The sequence below is a fragment of the Simochromis diagramma genome, unplaced genomic scaffold (assembly GCF_900408965.1).
Source record: "Simochromis diagramma unplaced genomic scaffold, fSimDia1.1 OVJJ01000321.1, whole genome shotgun sequence".
NCBI classification, from domain to species: domain Eukaryota; kingdom Metazoa; phylum Chordata; class Actinopteri; order Cichliformes; family Cichlidae; genus Simochromis; species Simochromis diagramma.
In genome coordinates, this window is record NW_024386772.1 from 861,656 (window position 1) to 872,926 (window position 11,271).

An 11,271-nucleotide genomic window follows, 5' to 3' on the forward strand; every position below is an offset into this window, starting at 1 on the left:
CCCCGCGACCCGGCCCCGGATAAAGCGGATGAAGATGGATGGATGAGTATTATTATTGTTAATAGGCAAATTCAAGTTGCTTGGATTCCAACATGGATTTAATATTCTTTATATGAAAACATTTATTAATAAAAGCAATTAAAATTATTTAAATCCTGGACTTTATGTACTAATAACAGAAAAATCTCTTACATCAAAACGTTTGTAAATTAACACATACGTTACAAATCTTTAAAATACCCTTTAATTCTCATAAATATTCTGCATTACTGTGGAAACAAATTACTGAATAAATCAGTTGTGTTCGAAATGTGTTGTTTCATATTACTACAGTATATATTACAGTTTTGATAAATGCAAAAGCAAACGCAAAGTAAACCTTCGTGTATTATGTAACACACTCCTTATAGTAGCCTATTTAATTTAAAATGTATTTTTGATATATCAGGTTTTTGTGGTGTATATGAGAAAAATATAGGCTGTCAGTTATAAATTATAAAATTAAATTTTAAAAATGTATTTAATTTATTATGTCTTTCTCGGGTTGACTCTATGAAGGGATATGTTTCAAAAAATAAAACAAAATATTTACAGTGTTTACACGTGTGAAGCTCGTGAGGAAGCAGCCAATCGGCTCTATGAGTTTACGGCAACTGGCCGATCGAACATTACGTCAGCGTAACGAACACAAATGAAAGCGCTTGTGTAACAATACTCGACAAACACTGAGGGCGGCGTGGACGGTTTTCACTCACCCCTCCTTAGGACTCCACCCACCGACACAGTCCTAACACTTAAAACCAGCGCACCGAAGAAATTTAAACTCGTTTCATCGATAGCCAATCAGCGCCTCTGTAGTACTCTCTCGCCGTGGAGCCGTCCAATCAGTGACGCGTTGCTCTTTGTTGTTGCGATGACATGAAAACATTGTTGTTGCTGCTGCGGAGACTCACGGACAGACGAGCAGGAAGGACGGAAGGTTCGCGGGGCTTCCTTCAGGTCCGGGTTTAGTTATTATCATTTTTTTATTTTTTAGAAAAAAAGGTGGCAGTTTTTGTCTGTAAAGGAGCCGCGGGAGCAGCCATGTCGGTGAATATGGAAGAACTGAGGCACCAAGTGATGATAAACCAGTTTGTTTTGACGGCTGGCTGCGCCGCGGATCAGGCGAAGCAGCTCCTCCAGGCGGCCCACTGGCAGTTCGAGGTGAGTGGGAGGTTTATTTACACGTTGAGTCCTTTTATTAACCCCCACGCGTGATTTGGTGTACAAAGAGGTGCCCGTGAACTCGCTGTGGTGATTGTTTTGAGGATTTCCCGTGCTGCCTCGCTGCCATGCGCTCTCGGGGCTAGCGTTAGCCGCCTAGCCGCGCTGAGGACGTGGTGTTCGATGCTTTTTGTTTACATTCTCCGTCGCCTCGCCGTTAAGCTAGCTGCTGTTAGCCGGGCAGAGCGGTAGTGCGCTCGGGTTGGACCAGGGCTGTGTAAGGCTGGAGTAGAGCGGTGTTTATTTTGGCGTGGAGATGCTGATAAGATAAGATGCGCTGTTTTTCATCCGCTCGCATTACTCACAGATCATAAACTACAGGTCAGGCTTGTTTACCGTCAGAGCTCGCGGGGTGAGCTGATGGATCAGCCCCTCCCTGCCCAGCTCAAAAACAATCGTTTCATCACGTTTCCTGTGTGAGTTTCTGGAAGCACAGCGAGCGGCTCTCTGCCTGTTTGTGTCCGCTTCACGGAGCGGATAAAGAGGTCAGACCGTGCGTGCTCCCCGCTAAGCGCCCTGACATTGATCCCGGTGCTTCTCGGTTATATATAGACCGATTAAGATGCATTATCCTTCCAGCTGTTCCTATACACGGACCTCCGTGTGCCATTAACACCTATTAGAAGTTGAAGCTGGCTGGTGGAGGTCAGTTTGAGCTGTTTCTTCGCAGTTTTCCCAACGTGGCGCTCGTGTCTCTAACTATGCTTCAAAGCCGAGAAGTCCTCCTCTAACAGGGCGAGGCAGGCCAGCGGACAACAGAAGACGAGCCTTTAGCTGCTCGTTGTGTTTAGCGGGAGTCATAAAATGCGTGGTTGAGCTGCTGGTTCCCCTCTTTTTCCCCTCTCATGAAGAAAGTGGGTCCCATGATATTAATCTGACACGCATGCCGGGGACGTGACTGTTTACTGGGCCTGTGATGGTCAGGCTAATAACTCAATAAAGCGTACAGTGTAAATACACAGGCCAGCTGTAAGTCATAACAGAGGGCTCTGTGCTCACTGGAAAATGAAAAGTAGCCACTATTGATCAGATTTTGTTGAACAGCAAACTTGGAAATTTCTATGAAGTGACGGTCAGGCTCCCTCTGCTCCTCACTGGTTTCCTCTTTCATTGCTAAACAGGCCTGAGCTTGTTTCCTTCATGTGCTGCAGCACAGAGCGCTGTGTTTTCGCCAGCTTATGAAGAACACACGCGCACTCGTGTTTGAAATCCTCCTCAGCCTCTCTCTAACCACCGATCACAGATTGTGGATCGGATTAAGACTTGGGGATTTTCCTTTTCATGGATCCAAAATGTTAATTGAATGATCTCAGAGACTGGATCGCTGGAAGAAGTCTGACATTTTTATTTTGGCCCGTCTTTAAAAAGCAGAAATGCACAGACTGTGCTGAGCCTGATAAGGCAGCATTGGGAGTCCATCAGCCATTCCTGAAAAGTTGTTTCACTACGGTTCTGTGCTGCCTCACCTCACAGCAATTTGTGAACGTTATTCTTATTCAATGAAATAAATAAAGGATAAAAAAAGATTTAGGTGTACCCAGGTCCTGTTTACAAGTTCTGCCCCCATCTGTCTGCGTTTGCGTGGATGATTTCTCCTTGACCACCTTCCAGAACATCTTACTGACATTTCATCAAACGCACCCATCCGCAGCATTGACCTGCTGAACAGCTAACGGTCACCTGAGCTTCCACACCTCTGTCTGTTGCAGCCAGGTGCTGCACCGGGAGGGGAGGAGGCGGTGGTGATGTTTGGAGTACTGTCAGGAGTTGGGGTTATGACTCTGATTGGCTGACTTGTTTATTTGGAAAAAAGCGCTGTGCGCTGCTACTTTGTGTGACTGGAAACTGGGATTAAGGAGTGTTGTTGTGTCTCCGGGGTGAGTCACTAACCTTCACGTTACCTGGACAACATAATACAGCTGAATCCTGGAAGACAACGCTGAGGGAGAAGCACGGGTTAGAGGCGCAACCTTGGTGTGAAGGATGTGGGCGTTCCTCGCGTCTGAGACGCCGGACTTGCAGTCAGACCTCAGTCCCACGCTAACATGTCCCCACAGCAGGCTGTTATTTTGTTTTGGTGTTTGCTGAATGAAGAGAATCGAGCTGCAGTTCCTCTAACGTCCACTGGAGGCTCCAGCAGTTAGTCAGTCCCCATAGACTCCCATGTTGGAACATTCCAGCAGAAATCAACAGGTTTACAGCCTGATACACAAACTCGTTCAGTCTCCGTGGACAATTTCCTCTTTTAGAACAATCGTCCAGGTGTTTACGTTCACGCTGGATGTCCTGCTGACTCACAGGTCAAAAATAATCTGTATTTATCTTTCCTGTGTCACTTGCCTCTCACTGACATCATACAGACCCAAGAGTAGAAGTTTCAAAGTTTACATTTATGGGGAAAGATTGAATGATCTTAAGGAACCGCGTGACCACAGACCTTCAGCCTGTCTGTGAAGAGACGCACGGACCTTAAATAATCCTGAGATTTAACCTGTGGACGAGTAACTGGAGTAACGAAGTTGGTGGAAGAAGTTTGTTTGTGGGGAAAGAAAGCTTTTAAAAACAGACCCGAGCGCTGAGTGACGTTGGCAGGTCCAGATGAGTGTTTTGTGTTGATTATCATGTTGATGATGATGACTGTGTTTGTACAGTGTTGACTCGTTCTGAGCGAACACAGTGACACGTGAGGAGCCCGAACAGGAAACGTGTTCATGCTGTTTTTGTAAAATTACTACAATGACAGTGAAAATAGCTGCTGATTAACTTCCTGTCGAACCGCCCGGTTTGCCCCTTTGCTGAAAGAGGAAGTTTCTTTTTCTGTTGGAGCTTCTGTTTTTTTTTTGTCCTTGGTCATGAGGCACTAGAGTGAAAGTAAAAGCCGTCACGCCGCCGTGAACCGTTTCCCCTCTGCAAGGACTTTTAAAGACACTCGCAGGTTACGGAGTTTCCTGCAACAAACCAGAAAATTAAACGAGACGAGACAAAGAGCGGCTCTTTGCACAATAGCGGCCGAGCACTTTCGCTCTTTGAGATGGGTGTCACGTTGTACGGCAGACATTCCTGCGCCACCGCTGTTGTTAAACAACCACGGCTGGGGGGAGGGGGAGGGAAGGGCACGGCATTCATTCAAGTGTTGGGAACAAAAAGAAGAAACTGAGCTGCAAAACAAGCTCACGCTCCCTGTTCAGACCACAGGAGCTCTGCAGTCCCACAGTTATTGCAGACATTGAACTCAGCAGACACCACATTCAATGATTTTTATCTGTTATGCACGGTTAAATATTGTGCTGGTTTTAATGTTCCTGCACGTTGAAGATGCTGGGAACAGTGGAGCTCTGGGGCGTTCGAGTCCTTAGTGCAGAAATCAGTCCACTGGCTGTCTCAGTTTTAAGTGTTGGGAATGGAAAGTCTAAAGTGGTCCCCTCCTGGTCAGTTCCCACCTGTGGGATGACTCCGCCCCCCCGCAACATTGCTGGGGGGGGGGGGGGGGTCCCTTGGGTCCTCGGGAAATGTTTTGTAGCGTTGGGTCGGCTCCGTCTGTCGGCCCGGTGTCTCTCCTTCTGCGATCACGGCGTGCGTTTGAGTTCACAACAAAGACGCTGCGTACGTGAAGCCAACTCGTTTCCCTGTTTGCACAATCAGGAGACGCACTGTTTACATTTCAGGCTGCTGTGAGGGAAAGCTGGAAAAGTTCGACGAGCGCTCGTGTTTTGTCTTCTGAAAACTTGCAGACCTTCAGAGATGCGAGCGTTTGAGTCAGTCCAACCCAGCTCAATGTCACACAGGACGAAACAGGAGACGCTGATGAGACTCTTTGTTTCTTACTTCACTGCCAGTGTTTCTGCAAACGTGAAACTAAACGTCTTTTTGGGTTTTGTGAGGTTGTCTCTGGCGTTTATGCCCCGAGACAGGAAATGAAAAATGATGTGACACATGAGTCGATGATCATAAATAAGTCGGTCCTTTTATAACTGATCAGTTTTCCTGTTTCAGTGATTATTGGTATTATTGGGTACGTCAAAGCTTCCAGGCGCGATGACCTCGGCTGCTTCAGGTGGTTTGGCTGTGAAATAAGCTCGTTTTCGTTCTGTGGCTTTAAAAATGTTGTCAGCTCTGCAGGAAGCTGCAGATCATTTCTTCAGAAACAGAAAGTCTGGTTTTTGTTCGCCTCCCTCGAGGTTTCACTCCCAGCAGCTCTGCAGAAAAAAGAGTCTCTGCGGTCTGATGACTCAGTTTCAGGTCGCAGCGTGGAGATGATACGTTTAGCCCTTTGTGTTAACGATGGTGAAAGGTGGGGGTATGGGGCGGCCCTTCCTGTCTGAGGTTTTGGGGGAAATGAATGCGTCCTGCTTGCTCTCCATGTGGAAACGTAACTCGTCCTTCTGCCTCTCTTTCTGTCTGCAGACGGCCTTGAGCTCCTTCTTCCAGGAGGCCAACGTCCCCGGGCATCACCACCAGATGGTAAGTGTGTGAAAACGTTACTAAACACAACGGGTGGGACACGGGCGCTCCAGCTGTTTGGGACTGTGGTTGTGGTTGGATGGTGGGGGTTCAGCGTGGCGATCCACAGGCTGCCGTTCAGACATCAGGAAGCAGTTCGATGGTCCACGCCATTCCTTCTTCCTGCATCTGCCGGTTGGTTTAGTCACAGAGAGCAGCAGAAGGTGGAGGGCGAGCTGCTCGCACAGACGCTGTGTTTGTGTTTGAGCGCTGTTAGGACGACGGGCGTGTGCAGCCATAATAACTGTTTAATCTCCAACTGCAGCCCTGTAATTTAATAATTACTGGCTTATAAAGAGAAAATGTGCAGACCTGCGTCACAGTGAGCAGACAGGTGTGTGTGTGTGTGTGTGTGTGTGTGTGTGTGTGTGTGTGTGTGTGTGTGTGTGTGTGTGTGAGTGTGAGTGTGTGTGAGTGAGTGTGAGTGTGAGTGTGTGAGTGTGAGTGTGTGTGTGTGTGTGTGTGTGTGTGTTCTCATTAAATCTCCTGCCTCTGCCTCCCTGGGTCTGATCCTCGGTCGTGCTGGGACGCCTGCAGCAGGCGTGTTTTGTTTTCATTCCTCCTCTGGTTTGTTTGCACGCGTTGGGAGGGGGGGGGGGCATGTTGAGGCAGCAGGCTGCTTTGTTATTATTTTGGGTGACATCATCTTCATCATCTGCACTGAAGCAACTCAGCGCTCTGAGCGAGCATCAGCTGCCCAACTTCCTCCCGGGGTGCACAGGAGGAGGAGGGAGCAGCGATGTGGAGCCTTTATTGTGAAAGTACTGAGTTTGTTTGAGGCTCAGAAAATGGCAGAGTTTGGACTTTTTGCCGTAAGCACAAATATTGACAAATTTAGTGGAATATTTTAGAAAAATGTAAAAAATATTTTGAGTACAAACAGTTTTTCGGAGTATGGGGGAAATGGGAATCCACATGTGTGTCTGTAAACTGATGAACTATTAAAGATAACACTGAAGTCTGGAGGAAATAAAAAGCTCTGCGGGAACCAGCCGAGCGGCTTCTTCTCCTTCTTAGACGCCTCGGAGATTAATGAGAGAGCGTGTGTGCACGTGCAGCAGCGCCTCAGAGTTAATAAGAACCAATCGATCCTGTTCCTGAGGATCATTTTTGACTCGTAAGTAAAAGTTTGATTATTTGGCTCTGCGTGAGGTCACGTGGCGCCCGGCAAGCTGGTGTTTTTGTTCTTGGTCCAACGTCATCGGTGCGATGCATCAACACGCAGCATACCACAGAACCGGTTCTCCGAGGCTCACTGGAAATCTAGAGAGGCGAGGCCGTTTGTAACGAACACGCCGATCTGGCCTGAACAGCAGCAGGAAAATGCCCGCAGGTTTACCGCCTCTGCACGCCGTGCACCTCGGCGCTGAAACAACACATCCGGCTGTTTACGTCGGGAAGGGGGCCTTTCGCCGGCTCATCGTGAACATGTGAGAAGGCGGAGCTCCAACAGGCAGCGTAAAAGTCACTGTGGTCATCCCGCTGTTGTTTTGGTGACACAGATCTGTGGCTGCAGGCGCCACTCTGTTTGTTTCGGTGCGCTCCGAATTGACGTCGCTAAACATCACCTCATGAGATGGGCGGGTCGCACGCCGTAAAAGGAAGGGGAAGGGCTAAAAGGTCTGCACCTGAGACTCGGGTTCAACCATCTGTACCACATATGGAGGGTAATTAATGTCAGTTTTATCTCGGGTGCTGGTGGAGACTCCAGGAAGTTCCTGCGACCTGCCAACAGACGGTTATTGCCCCCCCAGTAAACCATAAACATAAAAAAATATATAAATATGGGTGCAGCCAGCGTGTCGTCGTGGCTCGGGTTTTGGTTCCACCGTGTTGGTTTATTGTCTGCAGACTCGCAGCTGCTGACCTCATTAAAACGAAGCTGTTTAATAATCTTATTTTCATTGAGCAGCATGTGTGGCTCCGCCTCCAGCAGCCTTAGAAAGTCTGGGTCGTCCAATGGCCCTCCTGACTTTCCTTCGTTGTGTGTGTGTGTGTGTGTGTGTGTGTGTGTGTGTGTGTGTGTGTGTCAGCAGAGCTCCAACTCTTTACAGTTCAGGTTTTTCTTCTTCTGACTTCACATTAAAGCATTTGAAGTTTTACAACAAGTCCTCCAGGCTTTTATTTTGAAACCATCCTCCCTCTCTCTCCTCTTCCTGCAGATGTGCACTCCCAGAAACACCCCCGCCACGCCACCCAACTTCCCCGATGCCATCACCATGTTCTCCAAACTGCGGGCGTCCGAGTGTGGCTCCGGCAGTGGGCCCTCCCAGGTGTCCATGGCGTGCTCTCCACCGACTCACTCCTCCACGGCGGGATTCGGCTCCTTCTGGGCGTCCTCGCCACCCAGCCACCAGCCGGCCTGGCTGCCCCCGTCATCGCCCACGGGCCACCACATGCACCACAATCACTACCACCACATGCAACAGACTCCCATGTGGCCCCCCGTCTCCCAGCCCAACGGCTCCCAGCAGCCCCCTGTTGTATCGGCGCTTCACGGACAGAGATGAGGCTGAGCGGCGGGCTGAGTGAGCTCGGGCAGGGCGGGAGGGTCTGGGGTTTTAGGGGCGGGAGGGGGGAGGATTTCTTGTTTCTCGTTTCTCTGAACTGAACACGAGCAGTTTGGCTTTGCTGCGAGCCGGAGGGCGACACTGGAGGGTCTCCGAGGACACTGAGAAACTGAACCCAGCCACGCTCTGAGCAGAACCCCAACAGAGCACTTACCGAGGATCGGAGCCATGAGACGTGATTTTTAGAGACTCTCTTTTCATTTGTCAGAAAAAAATCAGACAGGAAGTCGACAATAAACCAGCAGACCAAGAGGAGGACGAATCAGACGTGTGTGTGTTTGGAGTACAGATGTGCATCAACAGGTCAGCTACAAAGTTTCCGCCCGGGCTGCAGACACTAACGTGATGTCAGAGACGATCCCAGTTTGTGCTTCTCACTGAGTGCCGGGTTGTTTAAGGATAGTTTTTCTGTGCTGGATGGAAAAATGTTGAGTTTGCTGCACACCTGCCAGATGTGAACACAGCTGGAAGTGAGAAACTGTGCCTGAGGCAGAAAATTTAAAATAAATGTAACCTTGTTTATGTCCAATGATTCTTTTTTTTTTTTTTTGTCGTTCTCTTTGCTTCACAATTCCTCGTTTCCACCTCCTGAATCTACAGATTTTTAATTCCACTTACAAATAAATAAAACTAAACACGTGCTCTGATTCTTTCACATCTGCTGATGTGATGAAATAAACCGCAGATATGAGAAGGTTGGACAGAACGTGACGTCCTCAGTCTTCATCTGACAGTCAAAGCGTTACCTTCGCGCACAGCTGAGGTTCTTTCAGGATGATTCAGGCTTTTCTTTACTATTTAAATCAAAAATTGGACTTAAATCATCAAGTTTGTGTTTTGTCATGGAAACTGTAACACCATCATAGACTGTATATAAAAGATGGACATCACCCACTAATTTGAAAAGTCCTGTTTTAAAACATTCAGTTGGCGACTTTTACTGAGTGACTTTGACCATAAACTTATCAGGAAAGTACAGCTGAGGTCAGAGGTCAAGTGAGCAGTAAGTAAAAGAGTCGCCCCCTGTTGGGCATTAGGGTTAAAACGAAACCTAAATATCTCCTGCTTTTTTAAAAAAATTTCGTATCTTTGTTTGGATTGAGATCTTTCATCTTTATTGTGCAGCAGATTTGATATTTTTTCATTGCACTGATACAGATGCACCGATGTAGACGAGCTCAGTAATGTTCGCCGACGTCTGTGGGTGGGGTCAGCTGTGATGATGAGCTGAGTGCGGCGAATAAATGACAGAAGAAGAAGGTCAAAAATGAGCTGAGATGGAAAGTTTGCAATAAGCTGCTGATGTGAAGCCAGATTAGAGAGCAGAACTCGAGCGTCCACTTTTCTGGGTTGTAAATAAAAAGATTCCAGTTGAACTTTGATCTGAGAGCGCTTCTATTTTTATTTTCGGAAATTGGCTCCTCCGCCATGTGTCTGCGAGAGGTTAAAGGTCAACTCAGCAATTTCCACACAACCTTTCAGACACTCAAACGCTCCTACCTCCACCTGTGTGAGTGGGCGGGGCCCCGCGCTCGCTCTGAATGTACTCCGGAGGACTTCCTGTTTGACAAGTCCTGCATGCGTCACGGCGAGTAAAATAAAGTTGCGTTTACGTCACGAGGAAGAGGAGTGAGGAGTTTTCAGGTTTTGTTCTGACAATCAGCCGTTCGTGAACCGCGTTTATTCGCTGCAGGAGGGGCGTGTCGGTCTCTGACATCGGAGACTCTCAGATTTCAATGATGCGAGGGAACTCGAGCGCCGTGAGCTAACAGGCTAAACGCTCAGCTTTAGGGCAACGCCTGCAGACTTTAATGTGACGTAACGCTGTCCAAACGCTGTTTACGCCAAATTCCTTTTTACAAAGCGAGGACATTTTCAGCAGAACGTCGCGGCGCTGAAATGGTGGGAAAATTGTTGCCACAGTCAAACACGTCATGTTTGACTCGTCTGGTTTCATGCGATGGTGTCAGGTTGTAGCTGTTCGTCTCTGCAGAAATCCAACCCTCTGAGGAGCCCACACGTTAACCCTGAAACGGAACTTTATGAAGAGATTTGCTTAAAATGAACTAAGAACAGATTCTTAATCAATCGTTAACAGTTTAATCGACACTGGTTCGATTGTTGGAGCCTCGATCGGCTCCACTGGTGGAAGCGTAACCGAGTATTTAGAGTTAACGATGTAAATGTAACAGTCTTACAGCTGAGTCGTTGGAAAAGTTTAAGCGTGAAACACTTGGACTGAAGATCAACTAATGATCGGCTGATCGATCCCTTTTAAAGTTTAATGATTTCCAGTCCATCGTGTCAGTAAACGCAAGTTTGGCTTTAAAAAACTTGAAAAATCTGATTTTTTCCAAGTACAAAATTTCACATTTGCGACTGAACCCACCAAAGCTTTGGTTTATCGGCTCAGTCGTTGGTGGATCGCACAGCCGCCGCCAGCTTTTCCACAGTGAAACGCGGAGGTCAGTGGACGCCTTTCAGGGTCCGAGCTTTTAAAGAGACCTTTTCCTAAAAGTCTTAGCTCTGACGATGCGTTCGCTGACCTCAGGGCAAATTTTTTCCAGTCTGAACTCGTTCTGGACGAGTTGAGGCAAATGAGGAGCGGCTGGAAGGTGACCTCCCGCCTGGTTTGTTGTTGGCGACGATCCGCGGGGTTCGGAGGCTCTGTTTGAGATTCCCGCAGCGTGGATTAACCGGCCTGTCCACTCTGCTCCTACTCTTGTTTTTGCAACATATTTTAGGCCTTTCAAATCCAGCCGAGGACTTTACAAACTGGTCGAAGGGTCATTAAAAGATGTTTTTAGCTCTGGTCACTTCCTCACAGACTCTGATCCACGACTCTTTTTTAGAGATTTCGCTCATGTACTTTTTTTTCACTTCCTTTGTTTAAATTTGTATTTATATGTTTAATAAAACAACTTCTGATGTGTACTTC

The 11,271-nt window shown here is 47.7% G+C and overlaps 1 protein-coding gene across 2 annotated transcripts; it reads left to right on the forward strand.

Moving 5' to 3' along the window:
- The first annotated feature begins 828 nt into the window (after nucleotides 1-828).
- ubald2 (UBA-like domain containing 2) lies at nucleotides 829-11,271 on the forward strand. 2 transcript variants are annotated; one of them, XR_005697246.1, is made up of 4 exons: nucleotides 829-1,203; nucleotides 5,668-5,724; nucleotides 7,926-9,904; nucleotides 9,937-11,271. XR_005697246.1 is itself a non-coding variant. In XM_040041428.1 (3 exons), the coding sequence occupies exons 1-3, from the start codon at nucleotides 1,084-1,086 to the stop codon at nucleotides 8,271-8,273; spliced, it is 525 nt and encodes a 174-aa protein (XP_039897362.1). In that variant the 5' UTR covers nucleotides 829-1,083; the 3' UTR covers nucleotides 8,274-11,271. The 2 variants fall into 2 exon arrangements, 1 of the variants encoding a protein (XP_039897362.1); XM_040041428.1 differs by having other exon boundaries at nucleotides 7,926-11,271.